This window comes from Topomyia yanbarensis, chromosome 3, assembly GCF_030247195.1.
Source record: "Topomyia yanbarensis strain Yona2022 chromosome 3, ASM3024719v1, whole genome shotgun sequence".
Taxonomy (NCBI): Eukaryota; Metazoa; Arthropoda; class Insecta; order Diptera; family Culicidae; genus Topomyia; species Topomyia yanbarensis.
This window is the reverse complement of record NC_080672.1, coordinates 255,908,104-255,933,090: the sequence shown is the minus strand read 5'-3', so window position 1 is coordinate 255,933,090 and position 24,987 is coordinate 255,908,104. Positions and strand designations below refer to the sequence as shown.

The window sequence follows — 24,987 nt, the reverse complement described above, 5'->3', positions numbered from 1 at the left end:
ACCAACTCTGTAAAAATGGCTTTAGCGTCTATATGTGAAACTAGAACGGATGAAGGTTCAAACCGGACTGTCCATGCTACCGGTTGTCCTCGAAACAGGTCGGTACTGAAATCTCTACGAACAGTCCACGCACAACGCGTTCGACAAACAAGCGCAAAAAGGAAATGTGGCACTATACTATCTTCAAACGAAGGATTATGTTACAACATGCATTTACTAAGATTCATATATTTTTGTTCGTGGGTTGAAACCTTTTATTTTTTGAAAATGAATTATTTGATAACGTTTTTGCCATGATTTATAATAGATGAAGCACTTCTAACGTAATTAAATCACATTTTTAAAAACTGTATATTGTACACTGCAAAAGCCATTTCCGTCATTCTTTTTTCATCGATTTTTCAGTGGTTTGTTTTTTGCAAACCAATTGTAGTATATATTTTATAATCGTGAATGCCACTCCAACGATAAGCAGATAGAATCCATAAACGTCAAGTAAATTTGATCGAACGGTACCCAGTTCGAGTGTTGGCGATTTCAGATAACTCAGATCCGGATTTCGAAGGGCATACTCGATCCACCAGACTGCTCGGTCTAATGGCTTTTCTGGTTGATCACGGAAAAGCTTAGATCTACGTTTCATATTTTCTCGATACGTTGGTGTCTGTAATACTTTTAAAACCGCGTTTCTAATTTTATCAACGGACAGCGAGTTGAAGTCGAGTGCCTCTGCGACACCTGCACTGACTGATCGTTGGCAATTCTGAAACCATTGGTAGTGAGTAAATAGTGTATTGATTATGTGTAGAGGGAAAAAAACTCACTCTGATTTGATCCATAAAGAATGGCATTCCAATCAGTGGAACACCGTACCACGATGCTTCCTGTGTGCTTAGTCCGCCGGAATGTGTTATGAACGCTTTGGTGTTTGGATGTGCCAGAATACTGGTTTGAGGCATCCACCGTTTGACGATTACGTTAGGTGGTAGATCGAGGTTCAGATTTGTTTCGAATTTCCACAAAAAATTGTACTGCGGCATTTGGCGGAATGCATCGATGAACATACGTTGACGTTCTTCGCCTATTTTATCACTGCGAACATTAGAACCGAGCGAGAATAGAACAGCTCCTTTTTTACCACTGGTAATGAATTTTTCCAGATCAACGGGTAGAGGTTCAAGATCTTTGATGTGTGCACCTCCGACAGCGATCACATTTGGAGGAAGAGGCTCGAGGGCATCCATGACTGGATTGGAGTTAACCAGCATTATCTGGGTGCGCTTTTCCAAATCGCCCAAGTAGGGCATGTCGGTGTAGTTGAAATGGTCTCGAACTTGTTGATCCACTCGCGGTAAAATGTAGAAATTGCGATAACTGGAATGGTAACAAAATCATATTTGTACAGTACTATCACATTTCATTAAACGCATTGCCACGTGGGATGAATTGTTTTTCAACTGCAGAGAGATGACACTGCCGCTATATGCATAAATGTCCCATGTGCTATGGCATTCCCTACACACATGGGACAATTATGCCTAGAGCGGCAGTAAATTCAAATTGATGTAGTTAAGGGAAAAAATAATCGGAGCAAGACGGCCAAAAATAACATGAACTTAAGAAGCTCGAGGAAAAGTTTAAGATGGAGAAGCGGTTCCTGGAATAAATGTACAAGGTACTCAAGGAATACGGTAGTGCATCGTTGTCAGTAGTACAGACCAAAGAAGAAGACAAGGCATAAAAATAGAAGAGTGGCTAGCCGGCATGAAACCCCCGGTGAAGCAGAAGTTTCCGAATTTGCAGGTGCACACATGTGGGTAAATTCCAAACATCTTCCAGTAGCATCGAAACCCTTCCATTCTCCGTACGAATCAGTGCGGTCAACGCTCCCAATTTTGTCTTTATTTGCAGTCAGCACAACAAGAGTATCAAATGACCCAGTCCGCGCTTCCATTGATTCCAGTCTCGCAGCAAAAGCGACAATCCGAACAATGGCAAGTTGTTCATCCTTCCATGCAGAAGAAGCCCCTTCTCTCCACAGCTCACCATGCACAGTCCTTCCAACTGCGGTTCTACGACATTTCAGCGGTCTTACCATCGTCGATAGCTGGTACCCAGGTTAGTCCACCAACAATAGACTCACATAGACCGGAGTTCATTAAACTGACCGTTCACGCAAGACCGGCGCTTGTGCGTGTATTTCACGGTGAGTATCAGCAGCAATTGGCAAATTATACATCGCAGGACAGATGACGTCGATTTCTGTCCAGGCCAACGCTCAACACCGACTTGATAAATCAACCGCGGTTTGGTGAAGTAGCAACGGTCGCCGACGAGGCAGTGTGTGTTCTCAATCGAAGCCGAATTGTAGCGCCACAGGCTGTTCCTGGAGACCTACCTAAATTCGACGGAATGCTGAAGGATTGACCTTTGTTCTACACCATGTTTAATTCGAGCAAGAGGAGAACATACTACGATTGCGCAAGTGTCTGCAGGGTAAGGCTTGGGATGCTGTTAGATGCGAGTTATTTGATCTGTCGAATGTAGCACATATACTGTCTCCACTTAAGATGCTCTAAGGGCGATCATTCTGTCCCTCTTTAAGGGGTTATATATGTTGAGGTCGGCCAAAAACTGGAAATTTGTTTTTATTCTTCTATCGTAAAGCTCAGGTTTTTAAGAATGTTACCTCAAAATTTTAGAGAGATCGGAGCAGTGGACGCAAAGTTATAACGTTTTTCATCTTGCTCCCTTATGGAGGTGTTGCTTATACTTGAAACTTTAAACGCGATCATCTCGAAATCATGTTACCCAAAAGCGTCTTTGCGCTGACCGGGGCCGTCGAGAGCCGCGCCGGGCCCCGGGGTTTGAAGTACTGACGGGCCCTACCATATATGACTTCTTATTTCAATATCGATTAGAGAAACTATACGGATGCAACCGTTTCAATTAAACTATTTGTTATGAAAATTGTTTATTTGACACGATTCAACGCGTTAGCTTAACAGAGTCGTCAGTATTTTAAACATGTAGTAGATGGAAAAAATAAAAATTAATAAAGGAATATTTGTGTCTGGCCATTAGAATGACTTGCGTCCGATTTACCATTCCAATTGGAAACCTTTTTTGTGGCATTGCCATACAGTCCATATCGGCATTGTTCATGCTCCCTTGACGCACAATAATGCTGCCCAGAATCAGAGCTTAGAAAAATTGACATCCCTTCGTGAGCTTGAAAGAGAAACAAAATTCAATTCATGCCCGCCGCGATGAATCGAATGTTTGGCTTGTTTCCCTCGTCCTTTGCTTTTCGGTACAACGCATTCATGTTCGCATATGTTCGGTTTCAGGAGCAAACTGAATCTTGTTTCTATGCTAGCTCGTCGCTGTTGTGCTATCTTATGACAAGCGCCATTTAGCACATTTCGAGAAAAACGATTTTTAAAGTTTGAGATTGAATATCTTGAAACTTAGAAATTGCACAAACAATTCAAAGAAGGCAATTGATGCTTCTATCTATTCTGTATTAATCTCTCAAATATTACGAAGATCGGTTGACTATGTTGCGAGTTTTCACTATAAATGTGAACAAAACTCACACTTACACGTGCCATAGGCGTGTATTGATGACAAAATTAGAAGGGTGTCATAATCGTGCAAGGAAAATTTTCCATAGAAAAAAAATCAGCAATTATTAACTTTTATTCATATCTTTGGCTTCATTTGGTCTATGAATAATCGATGAGATGCATTTTGAAGGAAATGAGTGAGGGAATCTAGAAAAAATAGTTATTTTTGGTTACAGTGTTGCCAAATATGCTACATTTCCAGTTTAAAACTTAACTTGCATTTTTCTCACAATTCGTGCATTTTTGTTTTGAAAATGAGTATGCCATTGTGTTTCTCAGATAGTTTTACATATAAAAACATCTTTTACATCAAGATAATTTGAGCCAATCCCTAGACACAGTCAATTGAAGTAAAAAATGAAAAATTTCTCAGCACGTTTCTCGCTATATCTCAGTAACCAAGCAGGTTGTCAAAATTCTGTAAACGCCACTTTGCACAGTGGCTCAAAACAGCGTTTTGAGGTACTTAATTCACTGGAGTCAAAACTGTCCATATTAGTGATTTCACATATCCTACTATGTTTGTGTGTGTAAAAAGCGCCATCTTTTGGTGATATTATCTTTTTAAAAAAATGATCATAGTAGGCTATAGAAAATTTAACTTTTGAACCGAAAGAGATAGCGCTTGGCTGTCTTCGACAAAGTTGTAGAGGAGAGTATTTTTATAAATTTTGCAGAAGACATGTTGTCTCTGTCACTCATAGTAATCGAGTTATGAGAAGTTCTCTATGGTGAACTCCTTCATTTCCTATTTTTACTCATAACTTTTTTATTTCTAATTTTTCGCATTAACAATGTTCAAAGGTATTTTTTATCATCATAAAACACACAACTTTTCCGAAGAGACCAGATAGCTGTGAATGCTGTGTAAAGACTTATAACTGATTTTGATTTAATTTTGGCCTGTTTTTGAACCCGTGTGACTTCACTATCGGCAAAAATTGTAATTATACTATCAATTATTCTAATAGGACTAGGTTTCACCTACAAAACAAAGATAAAATTGTTTGTCCATAAGCACCCGTTCAAAAGTTATACACTTTATGTCTGGCCTTCCTGAAGTCGCGTGAATGGCTCACTGAACGAGTAGGCGCTGGTATTCAAAGACGCTTTCGCTTGATTTCCTGAGTGACGCGCACTCTGTGTACTAGTGCGACTACCGGAAGGTTAACACTGATATTGAATGATCTTCCAATGGGTGCATTAACCGGCTGGATATTTTCAAATATTTCAGACTGTGGTGAAGGCAGCAATTTTATGCATAATCTTTTTTGCCCTGAAGCTAACTTTCATACGATAATCTGGACTGAGATGAAATTGTATGTCACCCATTGGAAATCGGTTTTGGAATCAGTTGTTACATTTGCGCTGACATTCAGAGAGAAAACATTCCGAATGCGATGACTGGGATCCAACAGCGAAATCTGCTGTTAAAAGACTGAGACAGAGAGTTGTGAGAGAAAGAATTTCAACTTTTGGTGGAAACTAATGGGTAGAATAAGTATCTAGTTAAATTCCCATATTTTCTGCATCAAATGTGTACACTGCAACCTCCATTTACGAACCAAGCCAAGGGTTCGTAAATTAAATTAGTTCGTTTTTGGGATTTAGATCGTAAAAAAAGTTCGCTTCACATTCTTATTAAAATTCGTTGGTTGAGCAATATTATCGATAACCCTAACAATATGGGTATTTCCGGAACGGGCTTGACAAGTACATGATGAAAATGGATATTTGGTACCTTTTTGAAATCCAGGATGGAGACTTCCGATTGAACAATAATCTCGATAACCCTAACAATTTAGGAATTTTTGAAAAGGGCTTGACGAGTAGATGATAGAAACGGTAGCTTGGAGCTATTTCGAACAATATCTGTATAAACTATGAGGGTATTTTTAAGCGGGTTTGATGAGTAGATGAGCGATACCCTTTTGAAGGCCAATATAGCGTCTTCTGGTTGAGAAAAGTTTTCTATAATCATATCATTCGCATCACAAATCACTATACCTATATCGATTATATGATTATCTTATTTCGAAAACGTCAATATTTTAGGTTATAATGATGTCTTAACTGGAATTCGCCATCTTGATTTTCAAAATACATTGATTTTCGTCATCTACTCATCAATCCTATTCCGAGAATATCCAACTTTTATTAGTGACAGTTAGCTAGGAATATGATAAATTGTATACCACTTCATACTGCACACTTTGAAAAACACTTGCGATAAACGAAACCAGAATGGTTCAATTGCACTGTTAAATGAATCTGATTGGGTTACGTTCACCTACTTCAGAAAACCATTGGAACGTGTTTGATTGTAATATATTTGCAGTGTCAACAGAAACAAAAAACTTCAACAATTAAATTAAAATAAATTTAATTCGGTTAAAAATGCGGGCCCCCAAAACAGACCCGGGCCCCAGGGTAGTTGCCCCCCCTGACCCCCCCTCTCGTCGGGCCTGGCGCTGACTACGAGACTACGGAAAAGTTTTCAACCGATCTCAAAACTTTTCCTTTTGTCTTGTTTGTAATTTAACTGTCATGTCCTTGAACGATTCCATTCCATTCGTCAAAATTTTCATATTATTGTTATGAATTTTTTAAATTTTTTTTTCAGATGTAAATAGTGTTTTTTTTTTGGAAAAATCGTCTCCGTTTCCAAAAAGAAGAATTTTTTTTAATCGATTGTTCAAGGACACCACAGGTACATATACTAATGAATTTTTTATCGTGACTAACGACTTACCTTTCAATATAAGGGCCACTTTTCAAAATTTCGGAAGAAAAATGATGTAAGGTTTTGAACGCTTATATCTTTTGTTGTACTGAATGGATTTAATCAATTTCTTCGGCATTTTGTCGAAAATATTTGTACCAATGTTGTATTAAACTTTGGAATATGTAGCACATTCATTATCAACGGAAAAATAGTGTTTTGAAAAATCTTTCGAAAACGACTCGGAAAAATGAAAGCTTTCAGCCCATCCCGCACAGAGCCGTCAATATGGTGCACCAACCGAACAATAAAATGATGAAAAGTTTTAAATATAGGTTCACTACATGTTTGTTCCTATGATTATTCGTATTGGGTTGCTTGACGAGAATAGTTGGTGGGGGAAAGCCGGCATATTCGTTTTGGTTATGCCATTAGAAGCCGGACGGAAAGGAAAGGCTCATGCACGGCACGAGAACGAGCGAGAAACCGATAGTAGTGCAAATTAGCGAAGGCGATACGTACATTTTGAACCTTAATAACTTTCCTTCTACTAAACGGATTGCTCGTCTTGTTGCATAAATCGGAAGGAAAACGTTTGACGCTTGCTACCGATACGTTGTTTGCTACATAAAATTTGCTTAAATAGTTCAAAAACTACTTTAAATGAGAATCAACATTAATGATAAAACCTATAAATAGGGGTGTCGCAGCTTTTCTCAAAGCCAGACGTGTGTAAGACGCAGTGCATAACGGACGTACGTGTTAGGTGTTAGGTCGTCCATTGAGAAGCTGCATCGGACGACCAATCAAATCGACTACCACCGGATAGAAGAAAAACGTTGGTGGAGGTGGTGGCGGTGAGAAGGCCAAAAAGCCAAAGGCTGCTGCTAAGAAACGCAGTCACTGAAAAGGCGGTAGCGAAACATCGAAGGCTGCAGCGAACAAGCCGAAGACTCCAAAGCCAAAGAAGGCCGCCAAACCTACCCGAAGAAGATAAGTAAATTCACGCGCCTCTAATGTTGCCAACCGTCCTTTTCAGGACTAACAAAATTCTTGTAAAGAATTAGTGGTGCTTATTTTCCGTTAGCGCTGTTAATTGTGGATGGATTTGTGTCATAGCCAAACCGTCCTTAGGATGAATATATAATGGAAAAAGAATATATTTATTAGGAAGTTCCTTTTATTAATTTGTATAATTAAAAATAATTATATAATAATATATATTATTTAAAAAAATATATATTATTTAATATATTAAATTATATATTTTTCAAATTAATCTACAAACCCGAAGGTTTTTGCAAATCCTTCCAAGAAAATCAGTGAATGTGGTAACTCTGCCACTAAGCGAAGGCTACACCAAAACGAATGATGAAAATATTTTCCTTTATCGCACAAAAGGATGGCCTTCCATCTGCATCGAAAAGTTAATAAATAGGAACGCCTTGATGCAAAGCGTGCTCATTCAGTATAAGCTGCAAAAGGGGATGTGTGTACGCAGCAGCAACAAATCGTCGGCAAGGTTTGAATCGTTTCAAAAGATTCTCGTCATGTATCACTATAGTTATCTACAAACCGTCCTTATTAGGACGAATGCAAAATGGAAAATGATGGGTTGGTAATGTATATGACATAACAGGGGTGTCGTGACCGCACTTCGAAGTTATTTCAAATCTTGCAAAGCATAAATAGACATAATTTCAATGATTGTTCCTAAATGAATGAAATGACAAATTTTCAGGTTAACACGGCAATAACTTTGCAATTTACAAAAATATTTAATATTTTTAGTTATAATATAATAACTGTCGCCTTTTCCAAACAACTTAACTCTCTGCTGCCAACCCCGTGGTCTTGCGGGGTTAAGGAGAATCATTGTAAAATGTCCAATACACGATTTTATGTTGTTACCTCCACTAAAACCACTTCCCGGACATTACCCGCCCCTAGTTTTTCGCTAAGCGTGATTCATTTTTGTACGCTAGGAAAAAGATTCCGATGGTTGTTTCGAGTGATTTTAACATTGATAATTCAAAGCAAGAAAAAATGAAATTTGTTCATTTCATTTCATGAATGTTTCAACGAGCTTAGAATCCAGTGCATCCCCTATCAACGCAGACGCCAACAATAAAGATTCTTTTCAGAACCACCATAATTATTATATAGAATAACTTGAAACAATCCCACATATTTCATTGAGTATCATTCGATTTGAATTACAAGTCAAACGAGTAGTCACGACACTCCGGTTATGTCCTAGACAGAGTCGAAAAATGTTTTTTTCGTTTACCAAAATCCGACGAAAATGACGAGCGAGCGATGCTACTTTCTAAACCACTAGAACATTACGAAACCGAAAATGAGACAACGGCCTACGACAAAGCATGTGGGTAAATTCAATTTCATTATTTCTTCCACACATTCGTTTTCGCTTCGAAATTGAGAACGACATTAGTCTCTTCGATATTGCACATAGCGCTGGCCAAACGAAAAGAAACCAGTAACGATATTTATTTGTCGTTGTTCGATTTGGGAGAATAACAAGCTAGCAATGATATTGGACGACTGAAGAGGCAGTGGTGTGCGTATTTCCTATGTTTGCGGCGTTCTAGTTGCATTTTATGATGCACATTGTTGTAATTTCATTTAATGAAAATTAAAATAAAAATCAAAATTACTGATTTGAAATTAAAACGAGATTGAATTTTCGTATTGTCATAGGAAAACGAAAGTCACTTCTGCTACTCGCATCCATAGAATCGAAAGAAGAAGGGGCGTTGTCTTTATTGTTTCGCTTTGTGTGAATTTAGTAACGAAGGAGGCAGCGAAAAGACGAAGGTGAATTCAGTGAATTTCATCGTTCATTGAATGGGTATGAGAATTTTAGGCCCTGGTCCTAGACATTACCCACCCATCTTTTTCCCGCTTCTCAACATAACCCCTTAAGAGAATCAGAAGACTTTCATCGCCGAACATGGAGAAATTCGAAACGATAGTCAATGTTGTATTGATAGTGAAGAACACAATCGCGAAGGTCCGAGTGTATGAAGTCGACGATTGTATTTTCAACGTCTCTCCGGTACGAGCTAGTGGAACGTCTTTCGGCATTCCCGATGCTGGACTGGGCAAGGATTGCTCGTAGTATTCCAAACCCGAATCTCGCGAACTCAGTGCATTGTCATATAGGGTAATTTCGGGAGAGATGCCGCACTTTCTATATCTCTTATATAGTGTCACTTTTATACGGTAATATGATATTGTGAGTTTGTCTTTTGAAGAATTACAAGACTGGAGATGTAAAATAATCCTTATTATTCACTTACAAAATTTTTATTAATGATTATGTGCGTTCAGTTGCATCACGGAGTGCCGAAAGTTTTTCAGACCACATTAAAATTTCGTTTTTTAAAATTGTTCGATTTTTTTTTTGGTAAATCATGTATCGGTTGAGCAGCTGGGACCTTTTAGAAGGCATTCTGATCATGAGCATGGTCATCCATAATTTCAGAGGAAAATGTCGTCGTGCGGCATCTCTCCCATACAATTGGAAGAGATGCCGCATCAAAATTGCGGGTGAGATGCCGCACTCGATGGCGGAGGATACGTGGCTAAAATGTATTTTTTTCACCTCGATATGCCATTAAATGATCATTTGTGTCAGGTATAGATTATCAAACTAACGGACCTAACACAATGGCATATAGGAATATGAGTCAATTTATCTATATATTTGAACGAGCGATATGTATCTAAGTATTAGTTTCTTCGGTTTATTCTTTAAAGTTTTAGGCACTAATTTTAGTAAACGCATTGATTTGTAGTGATGTTAATCTTGGGATAAAAATGAAAATTTCGACGAATTGATGCTTTTTAAAACGAATCTTTCAAGAACAAACCAAAGTTATATAAATACGTTGGTGGAAGAAACAACCAAAAATTGCTTTTAAGGAACCCCTACCAATATTTCGCTCGTACAAACATATAAATAAACAGTACCCTTAATTAAGTTACTCTCACTTAACCGTTACACAGGGTTGCAAAAATAAAATATTTTTAAAATGTTGAATAAGAAAATGATTCTAGAAATGGTCTCCCTCTTAAAAGGCACGAAGGCCTCTTCCACTGCTCTACGATCGATTCCAATAACATCAATATCGTCCAAGGAGCATATACGACCTTGTGATGATAGTTGCACGCCAGTTCTCCTGATAGCTCCTTAAAGAGCAATATTGAACAGCAAATTTATAAGTGCATCGCTTTGCTTCAGTCCATCTAAGGTCACAAATGAGGTTGAGATCTCATCTGCGATCCGAATACCTGATTTTGATGGTTTAACGCGCTCGTATCAGTTTAATCAGTTTCGCCGGAAAACCATGTTCTGACATTATCCGCCACAGCTCATTTCTTCTCACTGAGTCGTACGCCGCCTTAAATCAATGAACAGATGGTGGATCTGCAACTTATACTTCCGGAATTTGTCTAGGATCATCCGTAGGCCGAACATCTGTGCCTTTGTTGATCGGCCCTCACGAAAACCAGCCTGGTATTCGTCGACGAAGGACTCCTCAAGCGGTCTCAGTCTGCTCAACAGGATACGCGACAGTATTCTATACACCGAGTTCAGGAGAGATATCCCCCAGTAATTAGCACACTCCAGTATGTGCCCTTTCTTGTAGATTTGGCAAATAAGTCCATCCAGCCAACCAGCAGGCAATTCTTCGTCCGCCTATATTCTTTGAATAATGCGTTGGATTATTTGGTACAGCTGCTCACTACCGTGTTTGATAAGTTCCTTCTCGGTCATTGCACATAACGGGCACTGGCGCTGATTTATACCGCGCACCGTTGACAGAGGTTATAGAGTGCGATTTCAGTGTAGTGATCTGGTCCCGCAAAGCTCATTCTACCTCGAATGAAGGTTTTTTTTTGTAAAATGATTTATGATAATTATGTAGTAATAACTGCAACATAATTGATCAATTCTGAATTACAATCAATACTACGGATTCCTTGCTGAGGCTTTATATCACAAAATTCAGTAATACCAAATGGCAACAATGCTCATTCAAAATAATTACTTATATTGTTCGATGCAATATAATTGCATAGGTTAATGAGCCTATTTTCGCCATGTTTCTATTATCACCCTACCAATTTGAGGCCGTTGGTTAGAGCAGCGTTTGCCATCTCTGTTCAACGCATTGAGTCAAATGGTAGGGCACTCAATTCGAGTTTTCGTTGCGCTCAGACACAAACATTCCACCGTTTTCATGACATCTTGGTTTTCAACAACGAAGAAAAGCTGTTGAGGCCGATTTGTACGCATTCCATCGATAATAGGGTGAAATTAGACACTACTCTAATTGTACGATGCAATGCAACATCGCTGATACTTACGCTGAACTGACTAGTGAGATAAAGGTATTGTATGTCCGTTGTATAAAATTCATCTTAGTATCATAGTTTAGCGCAAAGTATGGAGTGTACGCGAAGTGCTTGTGGCCACCCACGACATCAACTGAGTAGGGGGGATTGTTGAATGGCGTCAGAGCCAACAATGGCGGATATTTGAACTTGTGAAGCAGTGGCAGCAGACAGGGGCCACATCCGAAGTCGTAGATTACTAGATCGAATTTAAAATTATCTGGATATAGTTCGATTGCATTCAGTCCTTCAGACTTGAGCATAGCTGCAAAGTAAAAGAGAAAGAAATTGTATTTTGTATCTAAGTGCAGTATTTCAGAACGTACGAGTACACACGCTCACGAAATAGTTCATGAAGGAAAACACTGTTTGATACGAGCTCTCTTTAGACATTTCTACATAGTTAATTTCGCCGTTTTCATATAAATGGCTGTAAACAGTTTCCAGCAAGATGTAAGTGAGATTTGGTTTGGACTTGTCCCCATCCTGCGAGACAACCGTCAAATTGTGCCCTCGTTCTACCAGCGCTTCCATCCACACACGGTTCCTACGAATCAACAAATTAATGACATAAGATTACGCTTATCTATGCAAATCAGTGGCAATTTACCAGATGTGATGGCTTGGGCTTGGAACAGTCAAGATGCACAGTATGTTAGCACCGTTCGTGATTTGAAGTGTAAATATTAAAACTACAAATGCGATTATTTCTTTTAGATTCATTATCTCAAGTAGTTACGGCTGATGGGAATGATCGCGAGTAATGAAGTAAGACTAGCGGCTGACTGGTTGCTCTGAGTGCAGTATGGCAATTGATATAATGAAGATGGTTTGGTAGGGGAGACTGGTGTGTTGGAATAATAGTAGATGATGTAAAATTTTGGGGGGTCCTGGGAGTTCGAAGCCTCCTCCGAACAAAATCTACTTGTTGAGAAATTTCATATTAGTTTCTTTTTAAAATTATTTTCAACCTTAAAATCATTGGAAACCAAAATTTTCAATGATTTTAATAATATTAGGTTATTACGTATTATGTTTTGTACAACAGCCCTTACCTCGAATAATTTTTCTGGCGCCGCCCCTGGCACTCTGTGTTATTTACGTCATAATTATGTTTTCAGCTCTATTCAAACAAAATTCTATGTTGTGAACATTGTACGTAATCGAAACCCCTGTCTTTTGATTCAGTAAAATCCGCGCATTGCCCAAGTAGGTCGAGCTGCATTATTCGATATCGTACAAAAGCGCGTGTAGGCTGATATCTATATGATCTGTAATTAGCTACCAGTCTACGATCACGAGATAAACACCTGTACGTGGTAAATTCTAACACAATCTTTACAAATCGTGAAATCCTAATAATGATCATGTCCTATTTAAACCTTGTTTATAATCTGTTGGCGCTTATAGTCCAACGAGCTTGACGTCTTCTAGTTGATGTCCAATATATGTTGTATGGCAAATGTAATGTCGAATCAACACTGGTAGTGGTGAGTAAGGAGACGTGACGGTTGGGGATACCTACTTATGTTGCATAATTTAAAACAACCTTTTGCAATTTTTGAATGGTTGTATTAGATCGTTGAACGAATACTTTTAATTACAATTAAATAATTTTTAAGGGCCTCTTCTCAGACAAACATTTTTTCGAATGAAAAATTACAAAACTTACACAATAAATAGGGTCATATGAGCCAGGTAAGGTCATGCTCATATGACCCTATTCCACGCTTTTCTAAACTTTCAACTTCTTGCTCTTCCTTGAGTACTATGGCTCTTAATATTGAAAAATATGCTTCGCATCTTCCAGTCCCTTGTTAATTAAATGCCATTACAACAGTTAAAAATTGACTTAATAGTCGCTAATAAAAAGGGCAAAAAGAAACCGACATTCTTGACATTATCGTGGCATTAAAAACATAGGCAAGCAAATATTATGAACGTTAACGTAATTCCACTTCCTCTAGGGGTCCAAAACAGTATTTTGTAAAATTCTGCGCAGCCTTTTCCATTAGGGGGAGGGGGCTAACAGCTCAAATACTTTGTTTTGTAAAGTCTCCATTATCAATTAGATTTTTAGTCGACACTTTGATACCAAAACAGTAATTTTATTATTATTTCTGTTCCATTTTTCTATTTCTTATCTCATTTGCGATTTTCCAAATTTCCCTCGATCTCGTCATGGTTCTATTTTTTTTGCCCACGTCACTGGGGTACAGGAATTGAGTAAATGTTTTATGATAAAGTATTTCGGGGCTATCGTAAGCCTACTCGCAGCCACTAGAAAAGTATTGAAATGATTATGGCTTAATATCACATCACATCACATCATATGTGATTTATTCTAACAGATTTTATTTCACTTGGGTTATTTCGGGATACTGAATCGATTCATATACCAAAAGTTGAGCAAATGATAATTTAAACAGAGAAAATTCGGCGAAAAACATTGGAGTTGCGTCTTTCTAAAAGCTGTGAATTTTTTATCCAAATAGCTCAAAATCTTGCCAAATTGTCTCCGACACATAGGCCAACACAAGAAAAATATTGATGAACATATCGCGTGACCTTCATATCTGGACTTAAGTCCAGACTCGTCCCACTGTGCACTGGATTGAGTGTATGTCACGCTTCTCACTCAAGTATCGGAGCCGTCAGTTATTTTACTTAGTTATTTATTTCCTATAATCCGGAAACTGGTTAGTTTAAAAAAGATAACCAATGTATTTTCCGCAGATTTAATTTTTATTCCATGTTAATGAGGCTTAAAAATTAAATCGGATCAGATTAACACCCGATTTTTAAGCTTCTCTGAAAAAAAATCCTCATGCGCCTTAGCGAAAATAATCATCAATTTTTTCTGCATTTTTTTTTCATGTTTTGGTTTTTTGAACTTTGGCTGTTTATAAAATTGACTATTTTTCCATCGCTATTTAATGCGTTAATTTTTGTTTACGAATAATGAAAGTTTATATGTTTTATATAAAATAACTGAAAACTCTTAATTTTATTTATGCTTTAACTTGTGTATCCTGCAATTAACAAATTAAAGCCAAAAATAGAAGTAAATGTTCTCAATTTATTGTAGTTTAAAGATATATTGTGCGCTTTTTATCCGTTCAAATGAAATGTCGAATTTTAAGTTCGATACGTGTCTTCAACTTCTTCACAAGCTGCTGCTCAGCATCACCGACTGCTTTTTGCCAGCATCTGGTCATTGAAATTGCATCCTTAGCCATATTTCCACTCTATACGTTTATAAAGTGTATATAAAATCCATTTTTTTTTATCAAAATTTGGCAATTGATTATAGCTTACTGATGTCGTAAATTATAGTTAAAAAATTATATAAAAAATGTGAATGACCATTCATTAAAAAAAAAATGAAAGCTCTCATTTTTTCGATTGCATTCGGGGAAAGTATTGATCGCCGAATATGGCTTGGCAGAATTTATATTTAGTCATCTGCGACTGATTGGTGATCGACGCTAATTATTCCGAAGTCTTCTATGAAACCAAGAAGCCTGTGACTATGCATTCGTTCCTTTGCACACCATATCGTAACATTGTTTCAATTTATCTATCAATCTTAAGTTAATCTTATAATAAGTACGCAAGCAGTATTGTCATAAGATAATGGTCCGTCGTTCGTTTTCTCGTAACCCGCTGTGGTAATCACTAATCAAATATTCCCACAATGGGCACTGTCTGCTAAACAGAATACGGAGGAGCAGCGTATAAGCGATATTGAGGGGGGTTATATCTCGATAATTACCCCAGCCAGTAAATCATATGAGGCCATCCAATTTTGCAATTTTTGCACTTATCATCTTAATCAGGTGGTTGATCTCTTTTAGTTCTTTTTCTTCAGCTCCCGAATATAATTTTTCACTTTCTCTAGCGTGCTAATCCATAATCCTCAGAACGCTATTTGTATACATTTGTCATTCAACAACAACTCAATTCACTCCTATATAATCGATCAAAAGCAGTATCGTCTTTACGAATGGGTACACTGGATCTGGGCCAGGGCCGGGGCCCCGAAACTTTGGGGACGCCGCACTGATGATGGATATCAATCCATACTAACGACTGTATTCGAAAAAGGTTCACTCGATTATTTGTAACTCCTCAGTGTGTCGCTAAAAATTAAAGAAACTTGAAGTTAAAGTTGCCTATAGTCCAATGTTTGAATTTGAATTACACGTATACAGACTTTGGGAGGAACTGAGGACAAACCCCACCCCCCCCCCTTCCCGGAAATATTTTGAAGAAATTGAACATGTTCAACAAAACCCTGCCTAATATTTTAAATGAAATTTTCAAAGTTTCATTTGCACAAGTTATCTTATTTCCTGTAGTGAAAATTGGCGGCGGACCTCGACACCTACCGGTCGGCTCATTGTGGAGGCTAGGTGACAAAACTGTGAGCTTATTGGTTCACGAGACGGACATCGGTACCGAGAGAAATTCCGCCGCATTCTGTAGTACTTGACTGACGGCGGACATGGACTGGAGAGTATGCGAGAAGCATCCCCATAGCGACCACCAGGCTATTCGCTACCGCATCGGCCAATGGATCCCTGCTGCAGCACGGAGAAGGACGATCGGCAAGCTAATGTGGAAGACGAAAGTATTTAACCAAAACCTCTTTGTTGAGTAACTTTGGCGAACAGCGGAATCAAATACGTTGATGCGACTTATTCAACAAGAAGGATTGTGACGGCTTGTGACGTTACAATGCAACGAAAACTGGAGCCATGCAGTAGACTGCGTGCGGCTTACTGGTTAAATGAGTATTTCAGTACGCTACATGCTGCTTGTCTTAGAGTTAGAAGGCGGGCTCAGCGAACAAGATCGGAGAGTGAGAGAGGAGCGCAAGCGACGTTTCGAGAAGGTAGGGACGCTTTAAAACGAGAGATCAAGCTTCTAGTTTGCCATAAGTAGCTGTGCTGAGAAGTAGTCGCCAACCTCTGAGGGAATCAGGAATCAGTAGCGTCTGGCTCAAATGGCACGTTCCCCATGTTGATCGGAGATTTGTGCCTTGCCAAGAATCGTCTTTTCATCATTCTCCTGATGGGAAGGATTGGGGAAGTGGTAAGGTTAGGGGTAAGGAAAACAACGACACAGAACAATTAAAACAGAGCATTCTGCACCCCCCGAAGTGATGCTGAACGATCTGCAGGTACTACAACAGCAGGAATAAAACTTCCAACCCCCGGAGGGATTTAGAACCTCTACTCAAACAGTGAGCGGATATATCAACACCCCCGAAGAGATATTGTCATTCAAATACGGCTAAAAAACTATAGCTCTTTACCACACTGGGTTAGGAACAAAAGCATATCCTTAAATTTCAGCTCTCTGTACATAGGTTCATCTATGCATGGAGAACCAACAATCCGGATGCGCAATTGCATTAATACAGGGTAATTGCATATCAAATGATATGATGTTCCGTAATCGGATTCACAAAGATCACATGAATAATACTCAGCGCGCTGAATAGTAGCCATGTGATAATTGAGTTTGCAATGTCCAGTCAGTGCCCTGACCAGAATACTGCAGTTGTGCTTGGAAAAATGCAACAAATTTCTTGACATTTTCGGACTCACATCCGGCAGAAAAGCCTTTGTTTGAACCCAAGTTTGCAAGCTACGCCAATGGTTGGCATGTTCGAATGCAGCCCAAGAGCGAATCTTGTGCTTTATCCAACTTATTGACAGTGGTAGAACTGGTTCTGGACCAACGAAATCTGTCGCAGCGTCAGCTCTAGCCAATTCGTCCGCCCATTCATTTCCAGTAATACCGGAATGACCGGGTACCCATAGAAGGTAGATAGCATTTGAAATGCTAAGTTCTTCGATTTGAGTTCGACATGCGATTACTAATTTCGATCTCGAATCTGCCGAACTAAGTGCTTTCAGGGCAGCCTGACTGTCAGAGCAAAAATAGATTCTTTTACCGCAAATTCCCTGTTGAAGTGCGGATTGTACGCCACACAGAATCGCAAAGATTTCTGCTTGGAATACGGTACAGTATCTACCAAGCGAATGAGATTGGTTTAATCTCATCTCATGACAATAGACACCAGCACCGGCTCGGCCCTCCAACAAAGAACCGTCCGTATAACAAACTACGTATTCTTCAAGTTGTCGCTCCATCCAGCCAGACAGCCATTCCCCACGAAGAGGAATTCTCACATTGAAAGTTTTAGAAGGAAAACTACATGTGAGTGTAAGGTCACTGAAAGCAAGTGTATATTCATCCCAAGTAACCATTTGGGGCCACAGTCTTGTGTGGCTAGTTACACGATCTATTGGGTTACTGTTCCAGAGCCCAGTACCCTTAAGACGGTATGCACAAGAAAGTGCTTCTTGTTTCAGAAACACATGTGGTTTTATGTTCAAGAGTGCTTCGAGAGCAGCAGTGGGTACTAAATGTACTTGGGTTTGAGTCCCCAAGATTTGCCGAAAGCCCGTCTACATTGGCCAAAGGCCATGCAAGCTTTCTTGATCCTGAAATCGATGTGAGCTGTCCAATTAAGTTTTGAGTCGAGAATTACCCCAACGTACTTAACTTGATCTTCGACAATAATTTCAGAGTCAAAAAACTGCAATGGACGAGCTCCGGTTGTAATCCTTCGTTGCGTGAAAAGCACCATTGAGGTTTTATTTGGATTAACTGATAGTCCAACATGAAGACACCACCGCTCAACAACACATAAGGCTTGTTGCATCAAATCAAAAAAGTGTGTTAATGCAAATACCGGTGATCATTATATGATAATCATCGGCGAAACCATACGTCGGAAATCCAAGCTCATTTAGTTTTATCAACAAGCTATCGGCGACAAGGTTCCATGAAGTGGCGACAGCACACCACCTTGACGACATCCGCAGACACTCAGTTTCCTCATCTCGACTTGTCTTAACGATGAGCATAGATGTCGGTTGCTAAGCATTGCGTGTATCCAGTTCGTGATATATGAAGGTACTCCATGATCTCGTGCTGCTTCCAAAATGGATTCGAAAGACACGTTGTCAAAAGCACCTTCAATATCGAGAAAAACTCCTAAACTTGATTGCTTTTGTGAAAAAGCTTTTTCAATGTTGTAGACAACATTGTGTAACAGGGTGGTAGTAGACTTCCCCCGCTGATATGCATGTTGCATTGTATGCAGCGGGTGCTCGCCCAAGCTACCATCCCGAATGTAGTGGTCGATTAAACGTTCTACTGATTTGAGGAGGAAGGAGGTCAGACTGATCGGTCTTTGCCTCCTCATAAGTGACGCGGCCACCTTTGGGAATGAATTTGACAGTTATTTCCCGCCACGCTAATGGAATGTATCCTGTTGCAAGACTGCAACTAAGAACCTTTTTCAAAATATGCTTGAAGTGTTCATATCCTTTTTGTAGTAGAACTGGAATAATTCCATCCTTTCCCGGAGACTTATACGGAGCAAAACTTTCAATCGCCCATTTGATCGATTCGGTGGTCACAATTCTACGAGCAAATGCCCAAGAATCAGAACTGCCTAAAAAGAACTCAGTGGCAGTCGTCAGTGATGGTTCCGTACAACCTGGAAAGTGTGTGTCAAAAAGACAGTTGAGTACTACATCTTCGTCAGACGAGTATTCACCATTAGCAGTTCGAATGGAACTGACTTGAAAGTGTTTCGATTTCGAAAGTAACTTATTTAATCTACTAGTCTCGTTGAGACTTGAGACATTTGTGCAGAGGCTTTTCCAACCACTTCGCTCAGAGGATCGAAGGGCATTTCTGTATGCTTTGCGAGCCAACTTAAATGCCTCCGACCCGTCCCTGCGTCTGCGATTCCAAGCTCTCCTACATAACTTTTTGAGTCGAACAAGTTCGGTATTCCACCAAGGTGTTCCTCTAGAAGCACGCATAACTCGAAGCGGACAAGCCTCTTGGTATGCTGCTACTATGAGTGAGCTTATTTTATCCACGACCTCATCCAAATCACTTGGAGATTCAATCGTCGTCCCATGAAACCTAGTCGCCAAGCTCTCTTCGTAGATGTCCCAGTTCGTAGATTTGGGATTACGACGCTTTAAAACGAGAGATCAAGCTTCTAGTTTGCCATAAGTAGCTGTGCTGAGAAGTAGACGCCAACCTCTGGGGGACGCGTACTGAGCAGTCATGACGAAGATGAGGACCTGTCGACACCAGTTGAATTATGCCCGGGTAAGCTAAAGATAATCATCGAGGGTCTATTCCCGAAGCACGATCCAACTACCTGGTCACCGACAACGTATGGCGAAGAAGAAGGAGCAATCACAGCTTAGTTGCAAGCGACCAACGACGAGCTCTAAGAAGCGTCGAAGCGACGTGGCGTGGCGCTGAAAGCTGCGATCTTGGCGTATCTGGACATGTTCAGGATGTTACTGCAGAAGTGTTTAGATGAAGGCAATTTCCCCGCAATGTGGAAGGTACAGAAGCTGGTGTTGCTGTTAAAGTTAGGGAAATCACCGGGCCATCCAGCCTCGTATAGGCCAATGCCGCAGCGCTACACAGAGGACTGAACCAGATCCTGAAGAGCTATTTCCAGAGTAGAGTACTGATGTACAAGACGAACGAAGGGCAGTAGTCAATACGAATTGCAGCAGGCGTTCCTCAGGGCTCCATTCTCGGTCCAACTCTTTGGAACGGGAAGTACGATGGGGTCTTAGCACTGCGGTTGAACGGGAAAGTGAAAATTGTGCGTTTCGCGGACGACGTGTTACTAACGGTAATGAGTAAGACACTTAAGACGGCCCTGGTCAAAAGGTAACTGCCGCGGTCGTTCGTTGTTATCGGTACCGGGTACTTTTCTTCCTCATGATCGTTTTTTTCAGCTGCTTTCAGGTCACGACACTGTTCCAACATGCAACCACTGCGCACGATAGTCCGATTCTGCTTATCTGTGGCTCGTTGGCATTTCACATCGAATCAGTTGATTCACTGATTACCTCGTGTGTTTTCAAGCCGCCATTTTGAATTTTCGAAGAAAAAAAGAATCATTTTCTAAATAACAAGATCAAAATGTCTTAATTTTTCCACAAAAAAAATCTCAAATATTACTTTGATGTTCCGCTGAATCCAAAAGAAGGTTCCTTTAAGTTAGTCGAGTTTCTCCATCAAGGACAATATGTTTTCTCGGCGAGGGAGAAACAGACTCAATAAATGTGCATCATAGCGATATATTGTCATAGCGAACCAGAATGAATCTGTCACTCCGAGCCACGGAAAAGTGAACATTTTGTAAATGAGATATTGGTATCGTATTCTGGCTTGAAAATGTTTCCAAGCAATAAGTTTCCTTGATTTTTTACCTAGATGTGCCAAAAAAATAAGCATTAGTGAAGTTTTTCATGATTTTAGTCATTTTTGGTGGATCCAGACGAATTTGTCGATAATCGGTATTGTCGTCAGGAAATAAATTGTGTATTCAATGAACAATGGGAATTGGGACAATTTATGTACGTTCAAAAGTGTTATACGTTTCATGACAATATCGCGATCTTGTTACAATGTCAATTATATTTAATTATATTATATTTGAGAATTTCGAACTACTAGACAATACGAATTGGATTTTCCAAAAACCTGTAGTGTTATCAGATCAGCAAGAAAAGGAGTTTTGATTATTAAACTCTTGTGGAACATCACACAGGACTATGGGTTTGCTCAGAAACACAAATAGTGTTATCGATTTTTTAGGGTGCTAGCATGAATCCGGCGCTAGTTTAGTCCTATCACTAAGTTACTGTCGGACTCTGATGAGACGAAGTCGAAACGATAAGCACCTATTTTGAATATCCCTTGTCTTTTAATTGGACTAAGGTCTAGCTAGCGGAGGTTCAACTGAAGAGTAATGCAGTTAAAAAGTATTCAACCAATGAATCACGTCTATTCATTATTATATTGTTTTCTTTTTGCATTCAATTATTTGTTTAGCAATAACAAGCACCTTGAAAACCGTGCAGTGAAGCTAATGAGTCGTATAACTCTGATGCTCATTTTCCCGTGGTTAGACGTCCAGGAAAGTATGCATTTTCTAGTATGCTATTTTGTATCAAATTATTGCTATCAGCAAATTGAGTTTTATAGATTTCATTTACTATTTAAACTAACTTATACTGACATTGGATGGAAAATAGCAAGTCGGAAATTTTCGCATAGACTAGATTTCTACAATTTGAAGACCGCTTTGCTGTTCATTGTTCGCCCCTGGCCCTAGCCCAGTGTGTATATGCATAAAGATGGCTGTACCGCACTGTCAATAAATCTAACAAAAAAAAAATGAGAAAGTATATGCGTATCAGTACCATTAAGAGTCATAAAAATGATTGATTAATTGTCTCGAAGCTGTAATCATAACCAATGTGATCATCACATGTACTCCTCATAAGCACCGCAAATATTAAAGTAGTAGCGCCGACGCAACGTGATTTATTACGACATGCGCGGTAAACTGCTTGGTCATGTTGTTTTTTACACAAGTAGTTGGTTCATATACATTTCATTTGATTCAGGTACTTACGTGAATTTCACTTATTTTTGCGCGAAATTTATAATGCAGAATCGTTGTGCGAAATAACATAATTTGCTTTGAACATAGCATAGTTATGACGAATATATTTTTTCAATAAATAAATAAATTTGACGCATTCAACCAACATTTCGTTCAAACTCAACTTTGCACCAGTACTATAATAATCACTGACCTAGTTATCGTAATGTACAATAAACTAAAATCTGCGGCAGTTCAATGTAACCGTATCTAGCTACCAGGTTTTTATTATTTTATCTTTTTATCACTTGAATCGTTTTTCTCAGCACGCATTGATAAAATGTTTGACAAAACATATTTCACGCTAAGCACAACAAATATGAACACTACGAAGATGAACAGCTTTACGTCGTACAGCTCACTTTTCCAAGGGCTCATTCCCTTGGAGGGAGATTGGATGTGTTCGGCATTGGGGTGACGAATGGCCCATTCAATCCACCAGATAGCACGATCCAAAGGATGCTCGGGTTGGTCTCGGAAAAGCAATGATCTTATCCGCATTTTTTCTCGGTAGGAAGGCGTTTCTAGAACTTGTGTCAATGCTTTTCGAACCTTATCGGTGGTCAGAGCATTGTGTTCAAGTTTGATTGCGACTCCGGCTCGGACGGATTTATGAAGGTTCTGGAAAATGAAAACGTTTCGGTTTATTTTTAGGAGAAACTCATAGGGTTTAAAAGCACTTACTCGGTACTGATCGCAGACGAATGGAATGCCCACCATCGGAACTCCGTGCCACGTTGCTTCATGGGTACTCAGCATTCCGCCGTGGGTAATGAAAGCCTTAATGTTAGGATGTGCCAGAATGTCATTCTGTGGTAAAAACTTTTTTATCATAACATTTTTTGGAAGATCAAATTTCATTTCAGTTTCAAACTTCCACAAAAAGTTGTACTTGGGAAATTGTCGGAAAACGTCGAGCAACATTCGTATGGTGTTGTCGCCAAGGTCGCTGCTCATGACGTTTGTTCCTAGCGAAAACAGTACGGATCCTTTCGGTGCTGCTTCGATAAATTGCTTGATATCTGATGGAAGCTCTTTCGGTGGGATGACTTGGAGACCTCCTACTGGAATATGATTCGGTGGAACGGATTCAGGAAAGTCAACGGAGTAGTGGTAATTCACAAGCAGCAGGAAGACACGTTTCTCCAGTTCCGACGCACTTTCCAGATGATCTAGTTTGTGGTATTGCCTCATATAGTCTTCAATAATTGAAAGAAACACGTGATGACGGTAGCTATAAAATAGATATATGCAAAATCTTGGTTAGATATAATATGAAGAAAAATTTTCATCGGCGAAACTTAAAGATTGGCATATTCATTTGATTGAGTGAATTTGAAAACCTAACATACTTACTAGTGATCGTAGCAGTAGACAACATAATTGTACAAACGTTGAAAAAAGCTCATATCGTAATCGTAGTTGAGCATCACATACGGAACGTAAGCGTAGTGTTTGTGTCCTCCAATGAAATCGGGCGTATAAGACGGGTTATTATACGCTGTAACTCCGACCACCGGCGGATTACCAAACTTCTGCAGCAGTCCGAATAAACACGGTCCCAGGGTGACATCGGCTACAACGAGATCAATTCTGAAATCGTCGGGATACGCCATGATACGATCCATTCCGGTGGAACGGAGCACTCCCTTGCACATCCCCGTTCCCCAGGCATACAAACTTCGAACTCCACCAAAAGCATTCTCATTGGCCATATCGCCTAAGTCTAACACCTCATGCAGATAGGTGTAAGCTTCCTCCAGATGTATGTAGGTCATGTTTGTTTTGGGGACCTTCTCAACGTCGGCTGAGACGATCGTCAGATTGTGTCCTCTTGCTGCCAATGCTTCCATCCATGCTCTGTTCCTATGTACAGATGAAATCACTTTTACTTGCGCTCTTTTGGACACATTTCACCTACCAAATATGATGACTATGGCTCGGGATTGGAGTCAAACAGAGAATATTAGCTCCCAGCCCCGGAGATACAAGCACCAAAGCTATACCCAGTACTAGAATCACGACGTTTGCCATACTAGTTTCTAGGGACAAATGAATCGCGACATGCAAACACCGAGGGTTTTCTTTTAGCGGGGTATGTGCATACAATTAATTGCAGATATTTGAAATGACTTGACAATGTCCAGAGAGTTAACGAGTTGCACGTGAGTTTATCAACGATACACACAAGCGATAGCAAGATAAATGGAAGAACATTAGATCTAGTGGATTAGTTGCAAATGCATTTACTGCAGGTCGGTATATAATCTTTTGATGTTTCCTACACGTACTGTATAACCCGTTAAATCTGAGTATTGCATTTCTGCACAATGTTTCTGCTTGTTGAGCACATAATTTCCGCACAACAGAGTAGTCAGTGTGACAATAATTAACTGATTCTCAGTTTCATATTTTCCAAACGTCAGTTGTACTCAAATCTCGGCAACAACTTAGTTTGCTGAGTGCTCGGCTGTGCAGAATTTGGCAAAAGATGCGAAAAACTGAGAATCGGCAAAATCAATTAAGTGTGAACCACTCTAACATTCAAAATTACACTTCATTTTCAATCGAGCACTGAAAATCAAAGATTAACGAAACATTCTATTGACGCCTGAGAAATAATTTGAGTGCTG

The 24,987-nt window shown here is 39.5% G+C and overlaps 1 protein-coding gene across 1 annotated transcript; it reads right to left on the bottom strand.

Moving 5' to 3' along the window:
- Window positions 1-217: 217 nt before the first annotated feature.
- LOC131687877 (uncharacterized) lies at window positions 218-24,435 on the bottom strand. Its single transcript, XM_058971968.1, has 9 exons — window positions 24,276-24,435; window positions 23,711-24,220; window positions 23,039-23,588; window positions 22,589-22,975; window positions 12,386-12,507; window positions 12,102-12,322; window positions 11,749-12,040; window positions 825-1,374; window positions 218-763 (listed from the first exon to the last, which is right to left on the bottom strand). Exons 1-9 carry the CDS (start codon window positions 24,386-24,388, stop codon window positions 380-382), a joined length of 3,129 nt encoding a protein of 1,042 aa, XP_058827951.1. The 5' UTR covers window positions 24,389-24,435; the 3' UTR covers window positions 218-379.
- Between the last annotated feature and the right edge of the window lie 552 nt (window positions 24,436-24,987).